The sequence below is a fragment of the Ammodytes marinus genome (genome assembly GCF_949987685.1).
Source record: "Ammodytes marinus genome assembly, chromosome: 12".
Lineage (NCBI taxonomy): Eukaryota > Metazoa > Chordata > Actinopteri > Uranoscopiformes > Ammodytidae > Ammodytes > Ammodytes marinus.
Window position 1 is genome coordinate 20,862,736 of NC_137216.1, and position 26,359 is coordinate 20,889,094.

At 40.4% G+C, this 26,359-nt stretch overlaps 3 protein-coding genes across 5 annotated transcripts; 2 read left to right on the forward strand and 1 right to left on the reverse strand.

Annotated features, from left to right (window-relative positions):
• Nucleotides 1-1,869: 1,869 nt before the first annotated feature.
• On the forward strand, nt 1,870-7,459 carry gabpa (GA binding protein transcription factor subunit alpha). Its single transcript, XM_080038326.1, has 10 exons — nt 1,870-1,990; nt 3,677-3,776; nt 3,870-4,014; nt 4,203-4,287; nt 4,388-4,612; nt 4,726-4,920; nt 5,080-5,136; nt 5,461-5,586; nt 6,176-6,368; nt 6,712-7,459. The coding sequence occupies exons 2-10, from the start codon at nt 3,700-3,702 to the stop codon at nt 6,926-6,928; spliced, it is 1,320 nt and encodes a 439-aa protein (XP_079894452.1). The 5' UTR covers nt 1,870-1,990; nt 3,677-3,699; the 3' UTR covers nt 6,929-7,459.
• Nucleotides 7,460-7,557: 98 nt separating this feature from the next.
• appb (amyloid beta (A4) precursor protein b) lies at nt 7,558-20,543 on the reverse strand. Of its 3 annotated transcripts, none has more exons than XM_080038324.1 (18): nt 20,362-20,543; nt 17,677-17,844; nt 17,413-17,542; nt 17,178-17,290; nt 16,688-16,878; nt 16,347-16,582; nt 16,006-16,173; nt 13,896-14,029; nt 13,698-13,772; nt 12,901-13,059; nt 12,511-12,639; nt 12,276-12,375; nt 11,674-11,741; nt 11,029-11,167; nt 10,222-10,275; nt 9,857-9,942; nt 9,599-9,745; nt 7,558-9,508 (listed from the first exon to the last, which is right to left on the reverse strand). In XM_080038324.1, the coding sequence occupies exons 1-18, from the start codon at nt 20,419-20,421 to the stop codon at nt 9,407-9,409; spliced, it is 2,259 nt and encodes a 752-aa protein (XP_079894450.1). In that variant the 5' UTR covers nt 20,422-20,543; the 3' UTR covers nt 7,558-9,406. The 3 variants fall into 3 exon arrangements, with proteins under 3 accessions (XP_079894450.1, XP_079894449.1, XP_079894451.1); XM_080038323.1 differs by having other exon boundaries at nt 9,857-9,948; XM_080038325.1 differs by lacking the exon at nt 16,006-16,173 and having other exon boundaries at nt 9,857-9,948.
• Nucleotides 20,544-21,040: 497 nt separating this feature from the next.
• LOC307258329 (uncharacterized protein) lies at nt 21,041-26,215 on the forward strand. Its single transcript, XM_080037835.1, has 6 exons — nt 21,041-21,152; nt 21,270-21,346; nt 23,706-23,999; nt 24,109-24,414; nt 24,570-24,693; nt 24,861-26,215. Coding segments are annotated over exons 2-6 (768 nt in total). The 5' UTR covers nt 21,041-21,152; nt 21,270-21,303; the 3' UTR covers nt 24,862-26,215.
• Nucleotides 26,216-26,359: the final 144 nt, after the last annotated feature.

Below are 26,359 nucleotides of genomic sequence, written 5' to 3' on the forward strand. Positions count from 1 at the left end.
AATAACATGATCACATTTACAGACATTGGATTGTCCAAAAGATGATAATAAGAAATGCTGAAATGCAACAACACAAACTATGGTTGCGTTCCGAATCGCATACTTTCTACTATATAGTATGTAGAAAAAAGATTTAGGATGTCCCGATTCTTGTGGCCAGATTTAGGATGGTTAGAAGTACCCGGATGTCCTACTTCATGCGGCCAATATTGTTAGTATTGAAAAGTGCATCCTATTTGGGCGATTCTGACCCACAATCCAGTGCGCACGTGAAGTGACGTCACATCGACGAAGCCTCCATATGAAAACAAACGGGGATGCGACGGATATAAAAGCAAGAGGCAAGATCAAGGCGCAATGTTATGATGAAATAAGAGAGTAAAGTATGTCCCAATAGTATGCCTACTGCATCCTAACTAGATAATTTTTATCGTCGGATGTAGTATGTAGAATAGAAAAAAGAAAGAGTATGCGATTCGGAACGCAACCTATGATTCAACCAATTCAGGATGCTGAAAAGGAAGATCATGTTTCTGGACATGCAATGCTTGTTTTTGTCATTTGTAACGGTGTGGTCCACTCAATATCAGTTTGCCAAACCAATTCTTATACCAACCATAACAAAGGCTTTGCCCACACACAAAAACCTTAGCAGAGCAAGCCAAGGTGGGAACCAGACAAAGCGTCTGCCAGTACTCCACCCTGAAGGTTCCACGTTGTGTGTTGCAGGTAATGAAATGGTGGGGGCCCTAAAGACACTTCTGCATTTTTACCCGGCATTTGGATTTTAAATTAGGGGCCTGTGTCAAAATGCCATTTCAATACATTTAATAGGTCATTCTGAGAGGTTGCAGAGTCTCAAAAAAGAAGGTAGACATCTGTGTCAGGGCAATGTGTTTAGGCAAGGGGAGGCAGCTCATTCTTGCCCCAGATCCCTCTAGTGGGTTGAATCCCATCCTGCTTCAAATATTTAAAATAGCTGATATCAAACAATTGGCCTCATTTAACAGACCCCCCCCCCCCCCCCCCCATGTTTCACTTGTATTCACTCACTAGGCTTTCCTTTGACGAAAACAGATTGTAGGAAACAAGGAATTTCAAACAACATCAATGTAGGACACACAGCATGTAAGTTAGTTGGATGAAATGGGAGTATTTTTGTGAAAGAATTGAAGAATCATGGGTGATCATTTAAATCAGGACACGGAAAACTTAGGCAAGTCAAAGAAGGTAAATACAACATTTACAATAAAGTATTATAAAAAAGAAACATGACTTTGGTCCAGGGAAAAATTTAGAATACCTCATTGTTGGGAAAAAAACGAAAAATGCATTACAAATTACAATACAGAACTAAAAAGCCAATGATAACAATGTGCCACTTAAATGTGGCAACATCACCCTCTGGAATCATGCCAACAGGCTGATTTGTTAATGAGAGAGGAATTTATAAAATATACAAAACATAACCTAGATGCTACCTATTATATTGAGTTTATAAATTGCAATGACAGGGAAGAAAAGATTTATAAGATCCTACTCCCTATGGCTTAGCATTTAATTATTTTAGACTTTGTTTAGACTCAACAAAGTTTGACTAAAGACATTTTGATTCCATTTAGGGCCTTGTTTCTATGACTCAAGGATCTATAGGAACCCTGTATTGGATGATTGCCAGGACATTTAGTGCTAAAACTTCGTTTTCTTTCTTCATCAAACAACAAACATCTGTTAATCAGTTGGACAATTTCATGATGAGAGAACGGATTCAAAATAAGGAACTGAGTCAAAATAATACAGAGGAATCTTAACCTTTTTTCCATACAAGTTTTCGGGTAAACTGTCTTTGCCAGTTAGTCTCCGCCCTCCTCAGTGTGTGTAGTTGCATGGACAAACTTGCATGATACGACTCGACTGTGTGAGTATTTTGGCTGCTTATCCACAACAGTTGAACAAATTCCAACGCCTATCAAGGCCTGAATTTAAAGAGGTATGGAAATTTAAGAAATTGGTGCGTTTGCTCTACTGAAAGTGTACTTAAATGTGTTAAAGTAAAGGGATTGTTTGTCGTGCTTGGACTCTTCCCGCTATTTTGTAGCAAGCTAGCTGTTGTGTGTTCCTAGTGAGCTGGTGTCGGAAAAGGCCGACTACCCTCACTTCTTAAAAAACACACTCAGAAAGCATAATACAACTTCATCCGTTGCTACAGCTTCTCATTTGTCCATTTTGCTGTCTGTAAAATAGATTAAACGTTAGTTTTTTCCAGTTACAATCAGTTCAGTGTTAGCTGTGTTGCTAACAGTAAAGCAGTGGAGATGCAGCCGTCCAGCCACAAACACAGTGCGTATACATCCAGATACCATAAAACTGCTTCTCTTCCATTCCATACTTATCTGTTCAGTCGCAATTTGTTTCTAACCGAGCGTTATTTTTGTGTTTTACCGACCTCGCAGCCGTCCTGTGGTAGTTTTTCTCCTGCAGCTTGTGTCGTATTTATTTATCGCGGCTGCTCTCGGAAGTCTTGCACCGCTGTAAACCTTAGCCAGGATTTCCGGCTCCTTTTCCATTTGCCCTATGCTGTTTTGTTTCCGTTTATTCTATTTCCGTTTTTAAAAGTTTGCTACATGCAGAGTTAAAGTGTGATTTATCAAAGATTTATGGAATTAATGAATGCGCAATGCGTCCCCACGATATTTATACCGTTCTTTAGCACGCGTGGGACCGACGATTGTGCAACGGGCAGCCTCGCGCCGCGTTGCATTCGCGAGGAGTTTTGTAGCTAACTTACTTCACTGTAGTCCAGCTTCAGTGCACCGACACGTGTAGCGCTATGTGTACATTTTAGTTTTCTGTGTTTTTCTAACATGTGTTTTTTTTTTTACTGTGTGGTTATGTTTAGGGATTGTTTTCGGTACCTAATGGCCTACTAGTTGGCCTTAAGACGCCAAAGCCTCGCCCCTCGAGTTGGCTAACGTTAGCAGTCGGAGCAGTGAACTGTTCCAGGCGGCCAATGAGGAGTCGAGGCTGAGAGGCCTTTATAATAAAACACCTCGAAGTGCTGTTTCATATAGTGTACATGCTGATGCCAATATTATATTATATATTTTTTTCTGGTATTTAGACATAAAGTATAGAAAACTTTTTTTTGTGCTTCTAAACTTCCAATTAGGCCTACATGATAATACATAAAACATTTGTTTTATGACAGCGAGCTGTAGTGAATATGTGCTATTTAACAAAATTATACTGTATTTATTTTTATACACAATTTATATATATATATATGTACTATCTTGATTCTTAATTGACAATACAAAATACAATTTATAAAGAGGAAATTGGATGTCTACAAATTTGATTGTTTAATGCTGCCCAACTTACGTAATATAAATTCAGAACATTCTAACATTTGAAAGATAAAGGAATGATCTGTTGATTAGAAGAAAAATATTGATCATTTAAGGTGATATTTATTGCAGGGTAACTGTCATCAATACAGCCATGGTGAATATAGTATTATTTTGGGTGGTTTTGTATTTTGTATTGTGTCATATAGCGTAACAAAAAACACACCAATAACACTATGAATGCAATTGTTTCTTTCTTGTATGTCCTGTTATTGCATTGTAATACGTTTGAATTACAAACAAGCATATATTTCATTACCTTCATACAGCTTGGCTCTCTGCATAAAACAGAATGGCTAAGAGTGAACCAGAAGATATGATAGAGATAGAGATCGATGAACGTGAGAAACAGGCATGCCTGGAGGAAGGGTAAGCATTAACATAGTACATTTATTTGCATTATTTTGCACGTGCAGCAACATCAAATTTACATTTATTTTCCTTCTCTCCTTTTAACTTTAGTGTTGAGGAGCAGACCATCACTGCGTCAGATTTGATTCAACAAGACATCGACATCAATGAGCCCATTGGCAATTTGAAGAAGCTTTTGGAGCCTCGTATCCAAATATCACTGGATGCATACGATATCTGCTTGCAGGACATTCAGGTAACAATATACAAAAATGGAACACATCAGGATCTAATTGGGTTTCAATAATTTGGTGACGGTTTACATAAAAACAGGGCCTTGTTGTGTAATATGGGTCTGATAAATGTCCTTTGAACTGCAAAGTATGTTGTTGAACATTATCTTTCTTCACTGCTTGACTCAGTGTTTCTGTTGTGTTCTTTTAGCTTCACCCGGATCACAGCCTCTTCGATCAGGGAGTAAAGACAGATGGCACAGTGCAGCTCAGCCTACAGATTATAACCAAACCAGGTACTGAAAAGATACTTCAAAGATCATAAAATACACTTTTGGTCAATTTCAAATCTACATATAAACATCAACCTTGTGTTTTTTTCCCCCCGTTATCAAGGTGAAGAGAAGTTGAACATTTTAGAAATTGTGAAGCCAGTAGAAACGGTAGAGGTGGTGATTGATCCGGATGCAGCAGGAGAGGAGGGCTCTCTGGTGGAGGAGGGTCAACTCATTGCCGTGGAGAGATCTGCGCTGTCGGACGAGACGTCTGAGCAGGTTACACGCTGGGCCGCAGCACTCGAAGGCTATCGCAAAGAGCAGGTTCGCCTGGGAATACCGTACGGTAAGGAACACTTGAACGAAATGCATTACTGTGGGGAAAACTACCCTTAATGTGTTGATGAAATTACCCTGGTTGTGAGAGTAAGAGGTTTCTCTCTCTCTCTTTCTTCTCAGACCCTGTGCTTTGGACAGCTGACCAGGTGATCCACTGGGCTGTGTGGGTTATGAAGGAGTTCAACATCGATGAGATGGAAATAGGCAGCATTCACATCCCAGGTCGAGAGCTTTGCGGATTCAGCCAGGACGAGTTCCTTCAGAAAGTGCCCAATGGAGAGATACTGTGGAGTCACCTGGAGCTCCTACGCAAATGTAAGTCAGATAGAGATATTGTATCGGTCATGTTTGTACACACTGCTGTCAAGAGAGTTCAAATGAAAGTTGCATCTTGTGTGTTCCTGGGACAGTAGTCGGGGCCAAAACAATTTGAATTTAATTCAATGTTTGCTTAATCCCTTGTATTTATTTCAGATGTGTTGGCGAGCCAGGACCAGTCTGGAGGGGACGCTACTGTCACCATTGATCAACGTAAGTGATTTGCTGAAAAGTCTGCCATTAGGGCAATTAAAGTTCTTGAAGATTTGTACAGTTTAAACGTAACCTTGTGGATACTCTCTCCTAAGGGCTAGATTTAGCTAATTATTATTTGTTCAGGTTATCTGGTCTGATGAAACAACTAACAATGACATTTTTCACTCTGCCATATTGCAGCAAAGTGTTTTACAAAAACAAATATGGACAGAGATAGTACATGTAAGGGGAGAAATTGTCCTCACAACAACATAGCGGACCAACAGTTGTTCTGATCATTGATAACCCGTTCATCTCTAACTTTTCCATCTGTGTCTCCAGCTGTGCAGATAATCCCTGCTCATGTGAGCACACCTACTGCCATAAAGGTCTTGAAGCAGAACCGTGGCCCCAGAACTCCCCGTATTTCAGGAGGAGAAGAGCGCAGCTCACCTGGCAACCGCACAGGTAGCTCTCATTCCACACAACTCTGTGTGTAATTTGTATGTGAGCAGATGCTTTTTTGGGTGTATGTTTTCTACAACCTGGCCTGCAAGTGCTGAAAAGCATTCAGGGAGGGGGGTTTGTGCACAAGATTTAATCTTACAAAGGAAGCAATCCGAAGCACAGTTATTGGCCAGGTGCACTGTGCACAGGTGTAAAAATAGCCAGAGCTCCAAGTTGTAATTATTATCATTATGTATCTGTTAGTCAGTAGGTGAATATATAGAAAAGGAAATGGGTACTATTGGGCATTTCATTTGTTGTTTTGTCTGCCGAAAGCACACAAACTGATATTTTGTTAAATTATTCTTGGAATTTAAAATATTGTTGCAGCCGTTTCGAAGAATTTTCTAAACCAAAAAGGTAGATCCCCAAAAAGGAATTGGCAATTTAATCGGTAATATAAATAGTTTATTACAACACTACTACAATCACTTTACATGTTTATTCTAATTTCCTATTTGAAAGCAAATTCATATTTTTTTCATGTGATTGTAATGTTTATGACTATTTACAACATTTTACCCTAAATGCGGCATTTCCCTTGTGCTAGGGAACAACGGACAGATCCAGTTGTGGCAGTTCCTGCTGGAGCTGCTGACAGACAAAGATGCCAGAGACTGCATCTCCTGGGTTGGAGAGGAGGGCGAGTTCAAACTCAACCAGCCAGAGCTTGTGGCACAGAAATGGGGCCAACGCAAGAACAAGCCCACAATGAACTACGAGAAACTCAGCAGAGCCCTCAGGTTTGTTTCTTCTCTTTGATAGCAAGGGGTTTTCCAGTGGCTTCGGATCTACTTTAAATTATCTGTGAAAATGATGGCCGGATTCAGTGCCGCAGCGGCCGACCTTTAGACCCTAGTTGGGGTTTAAAGCAGCAAAACACGGTATCCTTTATTTCCCACAATGCAACTCAGTAGTATGTTTCATTTCAACCTCCATGTTTGTAAAACACCTGCATGTCTCAAACTCTACTGGGTGTAACACAGGTAAAAAAAAAAAACATGCGTTGTTTCAGACTCTTAAATATTGCTTTGTTATATTCAGACTTGATGTAGCGAGATTATGACTTTTTATATTCTCTTGTAGGTATTACTACGACGGGGACATGATCAGCAAGGTGCAGGGCAAGCGCTTTGTCTACAAGTTTGTGTGCGACCTGAGAACTCTGATTGGCTACAGCGCCGCTGAGCTCAACAACCTGGTGACGGAGTGTGAACAGAAGAAACTGGCTCGTATGCAGATACACGGCATCGGTCAGCCCATTACTACAGTGACCCTGGCAACCACCACAGCAGACAGTTAAAGGAGGCTGCTTCACAGCTGCCACAGAAAATCTCTGCTCTCCAATGCTGATTGGAAATCAAATCAACTTTCTTCTTCTTTCTGACTCAACTGTGTTCATCAGGCACACAAATGCAAGGCTGATGGCTGACCAATGTGGATTAACAACTTTTGTCATTGTCTTTACAGTGTGATTGATGCTGAGGCTGGTAAAAAAACGCTTTGCTTTAACGCTAACTAAGAGAAGCGTGTTCAGGACGAGAGGGCGAATGTCTGCGAGTGAGAAATGCTATTGTGTGCATGAGACTGAGTGCTTGACTGATTGATTGAAACCCCAGTTGTGAACTTTGTGTAATGTTTTCCTTGTCTGTAGTTCAGGATCCTTTCCACTGTATATACCGGTACTTCATGTTTTTGATAGCCACAATGACGAAGTGTATTTTTTCATATTTCCATTTATAGAGGACCTGTTTTGTATTTTATTTAGTGTTTGTTCCCTAAGCTGTGGACCTTTTTTTTGTCCACTAGGGGGAATAAAGTGACAAGCATTTTTCTTAACTTTTGGGATTCAGTCATGTCATCTTTGAACTGTAAAGATATCTACATTATCAGAGTAAAAGGTTTAAAATGACAAACATCCAGACAGCTATATGTACATTCAAAATTTTATTCATGGTATAGTGAGTGTAGAAAGCTTTTTCTTACTCTAAGCAAATGTTTCATTTAACTACACAGATAGGAAAGTCACTGAGTTAATGAGGAAGGGGGGAAAAAAACATTTCTTTTCAATACTAGCCTCTAACTACATCTGGAGTGAGCAACAATACACATTTTCAACATTCACCTGATTAAGAGCTTCAGTTAGTGCATCTGTACATGTGTGGATATAATGTGTAGAGAGGTGATATTTCACAACATGTTTGTCACATTCATGTTTAATAACTTCATCAAGGGATAGGGAAATGTGTCTCAATGCTGATGTGAGTAGTGTACATCCTCTTAAGTGTTGACAGTCATTGTTCACCTCTTCATGAGGACTTGACGACAGATAATGCTGGGAAAGAAATATCTACCACAGGACAAACAGAAGCACTGTACATGTTTTACACTGGAAATGTAGAAAAATAGAATGTGTATGTGAGATTTGGGAAAGGACTGAGTGTGTGGAGATGGAGAAAACTGTTCTGTTCTCTGTAGGCAAGTCCTGTTGTTTTTATCAAATACTCCCAAGTGCTGCTAAAATATAGCATATATATATATATATATAAAATATTGCTATCACAGCCAGAGAGAGAGAGATAATTCACAGGACAAATGGACGTTAAAAAGACAGACTGAAGAACACATGATCAAGGTGGGGAAAAGACAGAGGTGGAGCTTGATAATGAAAGTAGCCTGTTGAGAACCGGACCTCCATCTTCCAAATATTTACAATTAAGAATGACTGGAATGATAAATCTGGAATGATACTTTCAGAAAACCTTTCTAGAGTTTGAACTAAATCTTCATTCTGATAAAAAAACAATGTTTTGCGACAGTGTGAATTATAATCAGGGACTAAATAGCAATAACATTGATGATAATAATCAGACTTCCAAAATGACAGAGTGCATAGAACGCAAACAGTAACATAATCATCTTCCTTTCGGATGCTATTACACTTCATATATTACATATAGAGCATTTTGCCCATGCAGCTAACACAACAGTGAAGCGTGGAGATGAGCATAAACAAGCCAAGATTCAGTTAAAGCAAGTCTGTGCAACAACAATGCGGACCAGATTCTGAATACTCTTCTTCTTCATATCACAAGATCACAAAGAAGACACTAGAAATTTACAATCCTTCTAAAATATCTAGTAAGAGGATCGCTTGCGATGACCTCAACATACAGTATACTGTATCCGTCATCAATATTGCCATGCACTACATATACTTACAGCTAATCTCTGTCTTAATATATTACACATTAAAAAAAATCAGACAACAAAACATTCAATATTTTTCAACTTTTACATATTTTTGATTATGTAGAATTTTTCTGCCTTCTTTTTTTTTTTTTTTTTTTTTTAAACAAAACCTGAAACACTTGGGTTGTAATCGTGCACAGAGCCCCTCTTCCCCCCGTCAGCACTAAGAGCTGTTATGTCATCACAGCTGTCACCATAGGGAGAAGGGCAGCGGGGGTGAAACAAACAGTTGGAGCGATGAAGGGAGGAGAGTGGGAATTACATTGCTCGAGCTAACATGATCCTGGTGTCGCCTTCATACGAATCGTGGACAGGTTGTTTGGTTTGTCAGAACAAACCCGGACGTCATTGGCTGAAATGTGCAGGTGAAACAGGGGACCCTTGTCTGACCAATTGCAGGTAAAGTGTGTTCACATATTTCCTTCCCCCTTCAACAGAGTGAGAAACTGAAGGTGCAGGGAGGAGGAAACAGACCCAACGTGTGAGAGGTGTGGGGATAAGCCTGAAGGAAACGTTGATGAACAGTTCTTTAGTTCTGCATTTGCTCGAAGAATTTATAGGTGGGATTCTCATAGCCGTTCTGCTGCATCTTGGCAAGATGACGCTCCTCTGGTGTCACTGCTGCATCCACCTAAAAGTTAAGAAAAAAAAGGATTTAATATAGACAAATTAACAAACTGGTTTAACACATAATGTTGGACATAATAAGGCCTCTCTTTACCTCAATAACACCGTGATGAATGGAAGTATATTGTTTCTTCCTTAGCATCACCAAGGTGATGACAATGACTGTCGCTATGACAACCCCTCCAACCATAAGTCCAATAATTGCACCTTTATTGGACCCCACATCCTCAGCGAAAAACACCTGCGATTTAAAAAGAAAACCATTTACATGCACAAAGCACAGACCACTGCAGAACAAAATGCACTACTGAATGATGTGGAGAGTGTTGACTGGATTTGTATTGTTTCATACCAGTTTTTGATGGTAAACTTCGTAACCAGCACTTTGCCTCTCCTCAGTGTTCATCCTCACTCTAGGCATCTCCTCTGGCTTCAGGGCTGATACTTAAACGACAGGAGACATATTAAATTGAAAACAACAACATACATATGGTAGTGAAATAACAATGCTATATTTTCAAAGTATTTGTATCGTGCTATAAATTTAAAACTTATTTTAATATAAATGGTATTACTACATTTTTTATTCATTTATTATTCTTGTATGAGAATTACATTTTCAAACTGATGCAGATATGATCAAAGAGTAATATATACAGTATATATTCATAGCCCCTTACTGTTTGAAGTACTAGCACGCAGATATACTTGACTCACCAGGTCGTGTGGGGAGTCCTCTATCTGGAATTGGACGAGCATCAACAGGCTCCACTGCAGAAAAATTCATTGTGTGAAGAGGTGTGTCAGCGCAAACTGATGCTACAATAAACTGTCAACATGTGTAATAATAACAAATAAGAAAGCTTTTTTTTTTCCAACAACACAAAATAGGAATTTAGTTGGAAATCAGAATCAGAAAAACTGTATTTATCCCAAGGGCAATTTAGTTAAGACTTCCACAGTCTCACAGTAAAAAAATAATTTAATAAATACTATAAATAGCAGTATGAGGTAGACATAAACATATATCAACAGCAGTCCAACAAACACATTCAACTCACATTCATTTCAACCCGTCAGTAACAACCACCCAGCTACACTGGTGTGCTCTCCACCTACTCCTGACTCTTGTCATCATTCAGTAACCTGATGGTTGCAGGGATAAAAGAGTGGGAGTACCTCACTGTTCTTGCCCTGATTGAATGATAGCGCCGCCCTGAGAGCAATAGAGTGAATTCCTCACTGAGGACATGGTCAGGCTGACTGAGAATACATTTAGCTTTCTGGAATGCATGTTTGTTCCACAATGAACGTATGCCCTTCAGCTGGATTCCAGTGATTTTAGAACAGATTTATCACCTGTATTAACATCATATGGAAACATATAACCTTGTTCTAATTGTCCAATGTGTGTTAATACTGTATTTCTACCAATGAAGTGCTGAGTATCTTATTCTATGATAATAAAGCAAGTGTCTTTGTCCATAGATATGGTGTGTGCATGTGTGTGCGTGCGTGCGTTACCGTGGTTCTCTGTGTTGGCCTGATTGAAGCTCTCAGGGTGGATGAAGCCGAATGCGTCCAGGTCAGGGTCCATAGGAGCAGAGCTGTAGGCCTGATCGGGCATCAGAGCGTCATTACCGTAACTCACCCTGCCATCCACCTACAAACACACAAGAATATGAACTTATCTGGACATGTGGGACAATCATGGCCGTGTAATCCCATACCAATGATTATCTGCTCAAAAGTCTGACATCCTCCACTCGATGGTGTAGTTATGTGTCCAAAATCTTAAAATTGTCCATCTCCACAGCTGTGATCTCTAAATCTTTTTTTTTTGCCTTTCAACTACAGAATCGCCTGGGAAATAATAGTTTTTCAGATGATTATTTCAGATTTATCTTCTCTTCGATTAGAGTCCTCACTATTTGTGATCAGCTGAGTGATTTAAACAGAAAGGCTATAAAAAAAAACATAAAATGACTTTCATTCTCTGCCTTTTTGTTGCTTTCGTCTGTGTCTTCAATAATAAGACTTCTTCTTAATGTCTTCGTATGCATGGCCTTGTATGTGTGCTACTGTACGGCAAAGGGGATTCTATTTATAAATGTGAGGGAGTGCAGTTTATACAGGCACGCATATGTGAGTGGGTGCAACTCCACTCACCCGCCCATCGCTCTGCAGAGAAGAGACTTGCTGAGACAGCTCGGCCTGAACTCTCTGCACTATAACAGCTAGAACGTGGAAGAAGGAAAGACAGAGACAGCATGATTAATGGGAGGGAGAAACGGCGGGAGCAAGATAGATTTGCAAGTCAGGTGAAGTCCATACGGTGTCCTGATTACTGAAGACAAACTTACAGGAGAGATGAGCACACCATGCGCATCACCTGACTTCAGACATGCTGTTAAACCTGTTATCATCCTCACTCAGCACTACAGGAGGCTGTGGGGCTATTTCATTAATCGGCATAGTCCCACCTCACGTGAAGGTGGTCACATTAAGGCAATTTTGATAGATGTTATTCCAACGTCAGATAATCCTTTTTAAAATGAACAGATCTCAGACTGTTTGACCCACATACAATGGATAAAAATAAATTACAAACATGAAAGATACTGCCGAAGGCTGATACTGACCATTTTTTTTAAATTATTGTTTTATTTTAGGAGGTTTTTTTACCCAACTAACCGTTCAAAAACCAGACAACATTTTTTTTATCGCATTTAGACAGAAAAATAGTCAAGAAATATGAAGGCAACACTTACCGACTTGGTTTTGGATCTCGTTTGCCACACTTGGCACCTTGTAGAGCAGACTCAAAGACTGATTCATCCTCTCGTCGATCACACGTAGGTGAGTCAGAACCTTAGCACAAAGTGAAATCATACACAGATTCCTATGTTAAAAACCTACAAGAATATTTTGTTGGATGTTTCCAGTTCCAGAGGTTTGGTGTGGGGGTAAATGGGTAAACGACTGTTTGTGTGTGAGGTGGAGTACCTGAGGCCGGATCTGTGCGGCCTTCTTGGGATCGACGGTGCGGACATGCTCGTAGTGTTTCAGCGTGTGCTGCCGGTCCTTCTGCTCTGCACGGACGTACTTCTTCAGCAGGCTCAACACCTGACGACCCTGGTGGTGACAGTGGTGCATGTCACCATTATTATAGGAGCACCTTAAATATGATGTTCCGTTTTCATTTCACATACACTTGAATTACTCTGCAATTCTAACTGGCAAAAAAATCTAATTGAGACAGGAGAAATATACTGAGAACGCCTTTGTTACTTGTTTCTAAACTCTCCCGATTAAACAAGTCCCTGAACACACCCATGACTTCATGTAACAGCTCTGTTGTTATTAAAAGGTGCAGAGGTGAGTGTGTGTGTGTACCCGTGGAGGGTTGGCCTGTAGGGAACTGAGGTAATTTTCCAGAGCCAGGCGTCGGCGGCTGTTGAGCAGAGCTTCAACCCGGGCCATGTGGGTCTCCACCAACTGCTGCCTTTCTCCTGCTGCCTCCTGCTCCAAGGCCTCCACCTTCTCCTGGAAGTGCTGCAAATACAGTTTATTTTACATCTTACAGTTGGGGAGAATAACTTGTTTTTTACTAGAGATCTGATTTGGTATAGTTATAGTTGGGTCCTTCATCACACACAATTGGCTGCACATAGAAACCATTCAAAAGGAGGGTGAATGCAGCAATCAAGCTCTACAATAAATGTAATAATTTCAAGTGTCACAATTAATTTTTGTTTTACTTGCATAAGGCTTTAAGATTTCCTTTCTGAAGTCACAAATGTTGTCCTGACTTAAAAGAAGTAGCCTCTACATTACCACACGTTCAAAATTAGATCAGAACATCACTTTAACTTCCATTTCACCAAGCCCTTTTTTTTTTTTTTTTAAGATATCTTTTTTGCATTTTTCATGCTTTATTTGACAGTGTGAAGAGACAGAGGTGAAATGGGGCAGAGAGGGGAATGACATGCAGAGAACGGCCGGGAATCGAACCCGGGTCTGCTGCTGGGGGGGGGGCGCCCTACCAACTGAGCTAAGGGCGCCCCTCACCAAGACTTTTAAGTAATTTTGGCCAAGATGATAAGAGTATAATATTTTCATAATGAACATTAGAATTACAAATGATGATATAAAATACAAACACACAAAAGCAGTTGTGGTGTGTGTGCTACCTGGATGACAGCTTTCTTGTCAGCGCGCGGGAGGCTCTTTGCCTGTCTCTCAGCCTCTTCCCACTCCCTCATGACCTGCACGTAAAGAGTGTCACGTCAGACAGACAGTAGCAACCAGACAAACTCAGGCTTTATCACAGCAGCCAAGACAGAAATGCTTAGGCTGTAAATGTTAACCCCTGACACACAAACACAAACCTGGGACATCCCTTCACGGTGTTTGGCCTCCAGGCTTTCCTTGGCCTTCTGGAAGTCAGCGTGTTCGTTGTCTTCCCCGGGAGATTCGAGGTACTGATCCACTGCGTCTGGAGGACTGGGGGCCATGGTGGGCACTGCAGGAGAACAGAGAGGGAGGGGATCAAACACAGGGCAGGGCAGGAGAATAAGAATACAAGCTAAGAGTGAAATAAATCATACTGATCCCAGTGCGTCTGAAACACACAATGCATTCCATAGTGACAGCATTACAAAAGGGTCTCAGTGTGTCAGCTCAAGACAACAGTTTTGGAAGAAAAGGTTAAACAAGTGTGTTAAGAACATACAAGGCTGGTATAAAAGACACAGGTTATCAGGGGAAAGGACAAACAAAGGGTGATTATTTTCCCAGTCAAAGTGTTGTGGCTATCTCTTTAATCTAATGTGGGAGCCTAAAGATAAGATGAAAAGTGCCGAGTCAAGATCAGGGCAGAAGCTGCATCACTAGGGCGTGTGGTACTTTCCACTGGTTGTAAATAGCAAATGAACCCGTTAACCTTTAACCAGGCCCTCCCCTATTCACACGTAGACACACAAAAAAACTCCCATACACAATATGGACATTAAAACTGCAATTTGTAATGTCTAATCTTGATGTATTTCATTCCCCTTTAAAGCACTTTGAATTGCCTTGTGTCTGAATTGTGCTATACAGTTTAAATAAATTTCCCTTGCATTGCCTTTCACTGGTTAAGACACATTAACATTGTTAAAGACCTTGCAACGAAACGGCATGCAAACACACATGTACAGAAATGCATGCAGATGCACACTGACACCCAAGTGTCAGGGTTTACGCTGTTTCGTCCACATGCTGTAAAAAGTCTCAGTTAGTGTGAACTGGTTAGAAAATTATTTTACGAGGAAGTTAATGCCTTCTAGAGCGCCATGGCTGCTTTCCCACAGGGACACTTCACTGACCCGCTTGCTTTTTAATTTTACTTCTATTACATCGTTCCCACAAGTAATGTGCAGAGCATTGAGAGACAGACTTACGGCCTCTGCAAACATCCTGCGTCTACCTCTGGAGCGCGTCGCCTTACCTTACTGCTGCGTCTCTCGGACTTTTCTCGGACACACATGGAACGTCTCAGCCTGCTTCAGCGCTGCTTCTAAAAGCCCTATCTTTCTACATAGAGTTTTCATAGATAATTCCCATTAAAAATTTAGTTCTTTCGTGTCATTTATGATGCATATGATTTATATTGAGTCTGGACAGTAATCCGTGCACCCCATTGCCTTTTTTTTCTTTTCTTTTTTTTGCCACATTTTCGCTTGTTGGAAGTTTTATTTTGAAAGGGACACACCAGGAAATGGTGAAACTACAGCGAAAGCTGCCGGTATGAAGTCAATATGCCTCTCAGCAGAGTATTTCTCTATCAGTTAAAGCAGAGAGACCCGAGAGAGACGCGCGGCTCTCAGAAAAAAATAGGCGAGCCTCCTGAGGTAAAGGGGAGCGTCGCTGCAGACGTGCCTCCGACGCGCATCAGCAGTGCGTCTGAGGTTGGATGTGTGCCCGCTCTAGGTTGATTACACGGTCAGTGACAAAAAGTCAGACGCAGACGCGAGGTAGACGCGCAGTAGAGGTAGGATGTGTGCAGAGGCCGTAAAGCATTGTTGGTTTTAGACTCCTTTGTTGACAATCAGACGGATGAAAATCATCAGCGTTATCATTTGCGAATAGAACGACGAGTTTGCTATATCTGTCTTTTAAGACATTGTCTTTGCTTTACACAAAAAAAGTATTATATTCCCAGGCAGATGCTGGTTGATTTTGTGGCTTTCATTCTTTCTCCGTCTTCATATTTCCCTTCCAATCAAAGAAACATTTTTGTCAGAAAATAATCCTAAAATGTGTTACATGAGACTAGAAAACAAGCAACAGAACCAGTGCTCCAAGCGGTTAAGAGCCATCACACGCTCAGTGCAAAGACAGAGACATAGAAATTGAATGAGACGGAGAAACAATCTGCAGCAGCCCAAGGACAGGAATCGGGCTTGTGGTGTGGACCGGACCCTTCAGGGTTTAGACAACTCCAGTCCTGGGACTTACACGAGCTGCTGCACACGGCTAGGCAGTACTCCTCCGACTCAAAGTTGTTCCTGTTGCCCCCACAGCCCCCAAACAAGAAGGGAAAACAGCGTCCTTTCTCAGGTATGAAGTACCAGCGCTCCAGCATGGCGTGACACGGGCCTGACTCAGCACGAGCCCAACACACGGCTGAGATATGTACACACAGGCAAACGCAAACGAAACATTAAAGAAAAACAAAATTAATGTGTTTCAGAATTTGATGGAAAACACAAAAGCAACACTTTTTGTGTACAAATACGACAACATGAAATTCAACCAATAAATGGAAACATGGAAACAAGGGATGTTTGATTTCTTACCTCGAACGACTTCCTCAACCGATTCGGTAGTGGTGGTGGTGGTGGTTGTCATGGCGACTTTAACATTGCGCTCATCGCTATCCTGTTCATCAATCAGGTCGTCTTCTTCCTCCTCCTCCTCCTCCTCATCTTCATCACCATCTCCGTTCTCATCCCTTTCCAATGTGTCTGCCTCTTCATCCTCGTCTTCATCGTCCTCAGCGGTGGCAGGCTCTGTGTCAGCCGGACGCGACACGCTGCATGGAGAGCAGCTGGTTAAGTCCATGTCTCAATCTGTGTGTATGTGTGTGTGTGTCCTTTAGACTGGATGAATGCTGATGAACGTGTGCAAATGATGATACCCATTGTCGGAGTATTCTGTCTCGGCTCCACCCCACCAGACGTCCGACTCCTCCCCTTCCATCTCTGCACTGTCCGATTCCCGCTCGGCCTCTGCCGGACAGCAGACAAACTCCACCCCCCGGAAACGGTCGATACCGCACGGCAACAGCATCCCGTAGTCGTGGAGATTCATGGAGCGGTCGCCGCAGGACTAATTTCAACAACAGACATGAATCATCACAACCTCGTACAGCGCTTGAGGGACTTTTAACGCTCATGTACAGCCCAACATTCATAAATCAGCTCTGATTCATATATCCTTATATTAGAACAGTGGTTGAAAAAAACTGATACCCTGTAACAATTGTAAGTCATTCAGCCGGAGCCCTCATGAGACCAGATGGAGAAGGAAGAAGTAGAACGACAAACCCGAAAGTAGACATGGTGACAGAGAGATCATAACATTCAATATGAAGTTCATTCAGTGCACAATGTCTTGTAAGTCCTCACCTCTTTGGCTACAGTATGCCAGTGCAAGTGGCTCTCACACTGGTCCATGCGCTCCTGGTGCAGGAACTTACACTTATCAGGAACAAGCAGGGCATCGCTCACAAACTCCCCAACTGCAACGTAAAGAAGCCTTTGCTTATTCAAAGTAATTTGTATGTCCATTCACACTACACGCAACACTTACTCAAAAACAACACGCTCAATAACATACACATGCATTACTAAAACTGCTTACCCAGGCAGCGGTATGGCACCACAATGTGTGTGTGACTGCGGCATTGTTTGCGGCCGTTCTTGCACCAGTTCTGGATGCTGACGGGCTGGTTGGCCTCCACAACGTTTGTGATCTGCAACTCTGGGTACACCTGGAGAAAAGGGGGACATTTTTACATTCTTTATTTATTTATTAATTTTTTTACATTTTCTGTCTTCCTCTTCCTGTTTGTAATTGATGCATCTCCCTGTTTTCCTGTATTACTGTCTCACTCTGTTTAAATACCTCTTGGCAGTACTGCAGGATGCCCTCCTTGGTGCCAATGCAGCTCTTGGTGCCGGAGGGGTCAGACTCCCATTTGCCACTCTCCACACTGATGTGCATGTTGAGCTTCCCGCAGAACATGGCCACCTGGGGCTCTGTTTGCAAACCCACAGAGTCATCATCAGGCACCTGGACAGGCAAGGGGAAAGAGAGGACATCATGGAAAACTGATTGTTATACAACCGGCTATAGTATGAACAGGATTAACCATAAATATATTTTGGTAGAGTTTATGTAATCCCTCTTAATGTATCTACTTCCTCTCACATACAATCCTGCACAAACATCTGTATTTTTTATGCAGTGCTGGGATTAGTGAATCATATAGGTAAGGTCTCTTTATATTAATATAGAATGTCACTGTGCATTCAAGTTATTATATGAATAAATAAAACAAATGACTACTGGTTTAAGCTTAAGCCCATTAAGCAGAGAGCTAAGCATTGCAGCCACAGGGCAGCACATGTGCCCTTGGATGGCCTGGCTTATGAGGTTGTATCAATATATTATATAAAAGAAAGTGCAATAAAATAGCAGGAAAGAAAGTGTTGATGTTGATGAAGATGTTGACAACCAAAATGATGAGGTGCATAATTATGAGGTGTAAACAACCTCTTCCTTCAAGTGAACCCTGCTTTGGCCTTATACTGTCAGGACATAGTCATCTAAAGCCAAGTTTTTTCCCCTTCCTTTTGTGTTTGGAGAAACAATTGGAGGAAGTCTCAGTACATTTCGCCCTAAAGGCTCTCTGTTTTTCTGGCACACATCGGATAGGACTGATGCTGCAAGCCAACACCAAGCCATCTGCTGCCAATCTTTCAATGACTAAGTCTGACTTAATGCTAAGTTTTCCTGTGAACATCTGCATAAAATTAGCCACTTGTTAGTCATAACGGGATAGATCATTGTTACTTTCTGAAGAAACAACACTCCACTCACTTCAGCCCATTGCATATGTTATCCCTCATTTATTTAATTGAGAAATTCCTTCTTTTGTTTTTGAGCATCTTGCAACATATTAAAACAAATCCATTTAGCTCATTCTGTACGGAAAAAAATACTATAGACAAATATAGGGATGTGTTACAGACTTCAAAATATATAAAAAAATGTGGTGATACAGAATACATGATGGGTGTGGAATGTGCAGCCACATGAATAGTTATATAATGATACCATTAAATTGCATGTGTGCCCAAGAACACTCCTGTGTGACTGTAGGGGAGTGTGTCAGTAGTCCACAACGGTACACAAATATTATCAACTCTAGGTAATGCTGTTGTAGGGCCAGTGTGATTCTATCTGGACTCAGCCTGCAGCTTTAAAATCATGCAAAAGTTAAATGGAATACATTCCAACACAATGTAGGATTGTAACTAGATTGAATTGCTAGGCTACAGATGTTACCAAATGTATCAAGAATTCTTCGGTAAATACATTTTCCTTGCAGCAAATGCCAGGGTTTGATTTGGTTGGGGAAAGCAATTAGGCTAGCTGTGATATTATAATGACCCTGTAGAAACATGGTCCCTTATAGTTACTTGATGCAGCATGGTAATAAGAAAACAACATGCATGCATCTTATGAGTTTCATATTGCAATTCAAGCCTCTGTTCATCCCATTTCGAGCTTGTCCTAATGTTCTGTGCTTCTCGGTCCTGCACAACAGCAAGCAGCAGGCGCCATCTTGCTGCTGTCAAACTAAAGGATAAAATAAAAAAGACTGAATATTTTTTTCGTTCTTCCAGTCAAAATCAACCACCCTGCAGCTGCAAACGCTACCGAACTGGACCAGGTCGTAGCTATAGCCCAAAATAACACTACACTACATTAGCATTGCTAAAATAAAAATAAAAAATAAATTCAGGTAGCCTATATGCTGGCGTTGTATTTGTAAATGTAGCCTATATACCTGGTTCGTTTGAAATATATTTAATAGAAAGGAACATGAAGTTAGGCTACTAAATAGCCGAGCTGTTGCCATACTAATCATTTTCTGTTTTTAAAAAAATATGGGGGAAAAAGCTAGCTAACGTTAGCTCTCGGCACTGGCAGTATGCACTGCGCAAGATAAAGAGCTTAATTAACCTATCGTGTCAATAATAATATGTCAGCGACTACTACTACTAGCCTACTACTTTAACAGAGACCATGAAGCGTATCTGCGTGGGGAAACCAATCCACCCCAGACAAATCAAAACATGTCCAACATGGCAGGGCCGAGCTGTCAATCACTGACATCTAACGGTAGGCCTTGGTAGAATTGATAACATTATTTGGCTTGTTACGCAGTAGCCTACATCTGCGTACACTGTGTAGACCGAGTGGAAATGAAATTATAGCCTACATGAAAATGCTTAAAACAGCCAATAAACAAATAACTGGATGCAACGAAGAGTGGGCCTCATCGAATGTCTTTGGTTGTTGTTTAAAGCCTTCATGTTTTGTTTTTTTGTTATCCAACGCACTAACGCAGCGTTGCATTAAACTTATTAACAGTTATTTGAATACGTCATTGGTCAGATTGGACATGGCGCTTTGCGCTAGGATCCTCGTGCTGTATCTTTGGCCCCAGGCCGCCGCAGACGAACCGGAGCCAGGCAATGGGCTCAACGACCAATCTCTCCCCACTGTAACGACACTCACCTCGGATGAAAGCGTCAAGGTCGCCACCAGTAATAGCAGAAATGCCGTGAGTTCGCCCATAACGTCCTCCCGGTGTCCAGCACCCCCGTTATGTTGTCACGATTTTCCCGTTAGAATAATTAAAATACACCGTAAAAGCAGAGGTGTCGACACAGCGGCGGCTGAAGTGTTCGGATCCCGATGATCCCTCCCTTTAGCTTCCGACGGTGACGGTGTGAGGCTGGAGGGACTTGGCGAGGGCGGGGGCTGGGGGGAGTGTGTGTGTGTGTATTCTGGCTTTGTGAGGACCTATTTCAGTTTTAACCATAGGAGTGAGGTATTTTTTGGAAAGAGGGCACTTCTTGTTTCCCAGATTTCTTAAGAGGGCTGTGAAGGTTCAGACAAGGTTTCCATGTTCGGATAGGGGTTAGGGAATGCATTTGGGGGGGGGGGGGGGTAATAAAACGTCTGTGTGTGTGTGTGTGTGTGTGTGTGTGTGTGTGTGTGTGTGTGTGTGTGTGTGCGTGTGTGCGTGCGTGCGTGCGTGCGTGCGTGCGTGCGTGTGTGAGTGTGTGTGTGTGTGTGTGTGTGTGTGTGTGTGTGTGTGTGCTTTCATGCGAAGGAAAACACACTTGACCTAGTTGCCTATCCATTAAGCTACATTGATAAGATTGGTAGATCTACCTCAGTGGGAGGTGAATTTGTCTTTCTTTTTTTTTCTTTTTTTTCTTTTATGACGGTTTTCCGGGTGTGTCAACACTTTCGGTTCGACTCTCACTTCTCCTTTTAAGATTTATTGAAGACGGACGTAGGTAGGCTATGTGTCTTTGATTTGTATAGGCTACATTGAATCAAACAAACGGTATAGGCTGGAATAACAATCCTTAAAAAATGGCTATAATGTAGCATCTTCTCATTCGACCCATCAGAATCACATGTCTCCTTCTCTCGGCAGAGAGCAACATGAGGATAATTTTGGGAGTGATATTGGTGTTCGTTGTCTCAGGTAAGCCTATAGCCTATGCCTATCATTTAACAAACCACTAAACAGTTTGACTCTTAATAATCACCCAAACGTTTGTTCTTGTAGGCCTAATTAAATAGACTGGTTATAGGCTGCAGTTTCATAGAGCCAATGTTAATTTACAACACTAGTAAAGTTCTTGAAAAAGCCATCACCGATCCCCCTGTATAATAATAATAATAATAATAATAATATACTATGATAATAACACAGGCGTCCTCTTTCAGCTCTTGTAAGATATCAAGTTTACGTTTTCATAAAGATGTGTTTGATTGATCGCCTGTTGAACACTGGGGAAGTGGAGAACTTGATGATGGTCGATAATGTTAAAAAGTGCTGAGTGGTTCCGATTCAGAATGAACCATTAGCCTACGTAGATATCGTGTCCATATAACCAGCTGCTCTTGAAGACCTACAATCAATTGTGTCTGGAAGTCCTTTGACATAATCCACGTCCATTATGGATCACCCTCACGTAAAATAAATAATTGATTAAAAACACAAGAAGGCTTTATGTGGAGCAAAGGGATAGCCTAGGTTTTTGTAAAAAAATAAAATAAAAAAAAATCAATTTGTGTTTAGGTGTGTTTATATGGATTCCTATTTTTGGTCATGTATACCTACATGAGTTTGGCTTGTGCAATTCTATTGTGTATTTCATGTTAAATTATACGGCCTACTCTCAACATGACTAGTGTCTGAAAAAAAGGATCTCTATTTTTACCAACATGTAGGCTATTACTCTTTTTTTCCATAGAGCCATACATCAAGTCAATAATCAATATAAATCAGCATGCTAATCCTCATGAGATAGGATTTATTGTACAAATACAAATTTTCCAGATGGTGAATTATTTCTATTCTTTAACCATTTTTACAGCAAACAGCTTTGTTTTAGAAAAGTTTTTTTAATGGTAACAGAATGAACATATTCATATTGCTTCTTCTTCATTATTTGATTTGATTTATTTTTCCTACTTGCCAGCATTTGTGGCTTAAATGAAAAAAAATCTGAAGCATGGCATCTAGCCTTGTTGTCCATATTTTCACACTTTTCTTCTCGTTTGAAACCAAACTCACTATGTAGCCTACAGTATATGGTTGGATATCAGCTGGAGTGGAGAAATATTCTGTCAAACTATTATTGTTAACTTTACATGGTCTTGTTAACCAACAACTCTCTGCATTGGGTTTCATTCCTCCTGGAGAGAATCAAGATGAACGTAGGAGTGGATTTGCAGTTTTGTTTGAACAACAAGGCAGGTAGCAAATTGGCTCACGTCAGTCAAATCTGCACAATACTCAGCAGAATTGACAGTGATGTATAGCTCATCATATGGCTTCATATGATTTGAATAGTAGACACTTTGGGAGTTATCGCCGAAACCACAAGATATTTTAGAAAAACAAGAGACATTCCAATGCAGATGTTACTGATAAGTATGAATAGAAAATAAATAGTTAACAACCTCATAAAGTTATTGAAAAATATATGTACCAATACCACAATTTGAAAATATTGTTTAAAAATAAAAAAAGTATCAAAACATAATAAAATCATTTAATTTACAATTCTTTAAAAATGGTCACTGTGACTGACAAATCATCATACATGAATAGTATTGCATTTTGATATATGGATGCAGTGGCATGCACATACTTTCTAAGGGGCATGAGCGAAAAATTAGAAAAGGGCACCGCCTCCATGTGAACAAAAGTGAGGCCAAACTTTGGTCGGGGCTAGCCTGGCTCCGCCCGCCTACCTACTTTCCCCAAATGAAACGAAGTACAATGGTCTGGTAGCACCAGGCTAGGTCGGGGCACTTGGGACCATTAAATGGCCCTCTAATGACCTTATAATACCTTTTTAAGACCTATATTAGTGGAGTAGAAGTGTAAAGTATAGCAGAAAATGGAAATACTCAAGAAATGTACTCAACACTTGAGTAAATCTCTCTACTTATTAATCTCCACAACAGTGATCGGAATATTCAGCAGACGTCCCAACACTCACTGTCTCAGAATCTTAACTCTCTTGAGGCCTCTTTTTTTTTGTAGTTACAATAAAACATACATTATGGGAACTCACCATGTGTCTAGCAATTGAAGTGTTACTTCTGGTAATAATAATAATAATAATAATAATAGTTTAATGAATGTAATTTGTTTAGTTCTCATAACCTTTGAACCTTAGTTTTGATCTAATTATTAATTTTAGTTACTTAAAACATTATTAAGACTGCAAGGACACTTCAGTTTTGTTAAATGTTTTACAGTGTTTGTGTTGAGAAATTTGAAAAGACTGATTAATGGATTAATTGTGACCTTTTCTTCTGTATAGGTGAGGAAGAGACTACACATGTCAACGGCTTCTTAGGAGAAAGCGTCCTTCTGCCATGCAACTGCACAGATAAAGAGGAGTTTGAGTGGCAGATGGAATTTCCAAAGCTGCAGTCCGTATACAACAAGACCACTTCAGAATTTGATGGCAGATACCAGGGCAGAGCCAAAATATCTGAGAACAATAACTGCTCTATTCTCCTAACCAACATCACAGCGAGTGACCAGGGGAGATACAAATGCATTTTAAGTCCAGGGATATACGAAAGACACTTTGTCCAACTACACATTTCTGGTGAGTCATTCTTTCAGTGTGCAGCCTGATCACTCCCTCATTCACTCATGAATTTGCACTAGAAGCTGTTCAATCTTGCACAATTTTAACATGATTCATCTCTCATTAGCGAGCTACAACATCTGTCAGAAGTCCGACAAAACAAATGGCGATATAGGCCTAAAGGAATTCCACTGTTATGTACATGGGCGCTACGGAGAGGCTGAGATCCAATGGAATTTGACCGGACAGCTCCTTACAAATTCAACCACGACCAACATAACATATCAAACAAACACCCACAGTGCTTCTACGGGCCTCTACCATTTCAACAGCACACTCATCACCAAACTCAACGTGACATCAGAACCTACATGTCATGTCACGGCCAAAAACATATCAACACACATTAGCCATGACTGCGTGGCGGTTTCTGGTAACTAATTGTTGTTTTTATTAAATTCAGCATTATGTTATTAGCTGTAAACACAACAACAGTACAGTATATAACAATAAGTCAAGTCTTGTTTCCGATCATTATTAAGTAAAACTAAAAGAATAATTGTTTGTGGATTTCTTCATTTTCCGTAGATCTCCTGACATCTGTGGGAATCCCCGAACAAAAACATGTCATCATGCGATATTTCAAACTCATACCCATTGTGTTAGTGCTTGGATTTTCACTGGTCTTGTGGCGTCGTTGGAAATTCTCATAGTAAGTAGTTATGCCTCACTGGTTTTAAAGTTGTGCAACAGACAACACAGCAGTTGTTAAACAAACTGACACTTGTTTACTAGTTATGTGGTGACATACAGTATGTCATCATTGTCACTGGCTCTCTCAGTGTAACGTTTGTTACCGTATCTTTTATTTTTATAAAGGCGTTTCCCGAACATACCAGAAGTGGACACTGCGAAAGGTTTGTGCTAAACACACAAAACAAACTCCGATGTGACTAATCCTTTCCACTGGACGTTTCGACGGTTAATCAAGAATCTGGCATGGTGCCCAAACAAAGACTGGTTTACAGGCAGGTTATGCTGTGTTCATGCCACACATGGAATGCTAAGTTTCTGAAAAACACTTTTATGGATTTTTAAACCCTTTCCTTCAAATTGAAGGACTGTAAGAAGAGATAGATATAAGTGATACATGATATAAATGGAAACAAATTACAAAAAATTATAACGCACGGCAGCAGTGACAGACTGAGCCCTAAGCAAAATCACAGACAGGGCCTCACAAACTATAAATAATTAAACTTCCTTTTCATTCTTCAAATTCTTAACTCCCTTCATTACATAAATATAAAATAAAACTGAGCCATTTAATGATTGATTGTACTTTGGTGTTTATGTTTACACAATACTTTTCCACAGTTTAAATGTGTGAAAAGAAAGTTTTTAATAGATATTAACTGTAGATATGCATCATTTTCTATGATGTTATCACTGAGCTTTTTTTAATATACAATTTATATTTTTATAGCACTATGAAATAATATGAACTGTTAGATTCCATTTCGATACAATTGTATGCTTGTAATGCACATAATTATGAAAGATGTGTAAAAAAAAATTATAGAAATTAAAATGAAATAGATATCTACTGTGATTTTGTGTAAATGTCCCTTTTTTCCTATATTAGTGTGTTTTATATGTAACCTATTCTTTGTGATATACTGAATGTGATGGTTTTTCCAAATTTTTGACACTTTTGTGTCACGAAAAGAAATAGGTTTCAGTCGTTGTATGTAATACAGTATAGTAGGCCTATGTCCAGTTTTGTAACATTGATGGGCAATCATCAACAATTGTGCCTGCAAATGACCCCTGCCTGTACACCCGAGAATTTAAACATTTATATATATTCCACTCTAAAAAAATGTGGTTGAACTCTGGGAACTGCAAGTGCTGCGGATCCAAATGACCTTGGTGAGATATTCAAAGTTTGGTCTGCAGCCCTGCCTCTGCAAAGTGGAAAGCACCTTACTATCTTTGCTTAGAACATATTCAGTTGCAAACATATGTAAACAGGATGAATAAGTGGACTTTGTAAAGGTCAATAAAGAGTTAAAATTAAGGCAACCCTAAATATGCTTCAAACATTGTTGTTTTTGTCTTTGATGGTATGTGCTGAAGAGCAAGACTGTACAAATTTACTGGCCAATCACAAACTTGGCTTCCGGTATTATTGAATTTATTTCCAGCATGTCATGACTTGTTGATCCTTTGAGCATAAAATGAAGACATTTGGAATATTTGGAAGTGTGTGGCAACATTCTGTCTTGTCTACCATGTGTGAGCAGTTTATGATGATGTCAATGCAACCCTTCAGAGATTTGTTTGTTTTGGTCCTCTGCTTGATCAACTTGAAATCA

Coding starts and splice junctions, on each gene's coding strand:
- appb (XM_080038323.1), bottom strand. CDS start 20,421: ATGGGCGAACTCACGGCATTTCTGCTATTACTGGTGGCGACCTTGACG. Junction 16,174..16,346: donor GGTTGAGGAAGTCGTTCGAG/GTAAGAAATCAA, acceptor TACATATCTCAG/CCGTGTGTTGGGCTCGTGCT. Junction 9,746..9,856: donor AAGTTTACCATCAAAAACTG/GTATGAAACAAT, acceptor TTTAAATCGCAG/GTGTTTTTCGCTGAGGATGT.
- LOC307258329 (XM_080037835.1), top strand. CDS start 21,304: ATGAGGATAATTTTGGGAGTGATATTGGTGTTCGTTGTCTCAG. Junction 21,347..23,705: donor ATTGGTGTTCGTTGTCTCAG/GTAAGCCTATAG, acceptor TCTTCTGTATAG/GTGAGGAAGAGACTACACAT. Junction 24,415..24,569: donor TGACTGCGTGGCGGTTTCTG/GTAACTAATTGT, acceptor CATTTTCCGTAG/ATCTCCTGACATCTGTGGGA.
- gabpa (XM_080038326.1), top strand. CDS start 3,700: ATGGCTAAGAGTGAACCAGAAGATATGATAGAGATAGAGATCGATGAA. Junction 3,777..3,869: donor CAGGCATGCCTGGAGGAAGG/GTAAGCATTAAC, acceptor TTTTAACTTTAG/TGTTGAGGAGCAGACCATCA. Junction 4,613..4,725: donor TCGCCTGGGAATACCGTACG/GTAAGGAACACT, acceptor CTTTCTTCTCAG/ACCCTGTGCTTTGGACAGCT.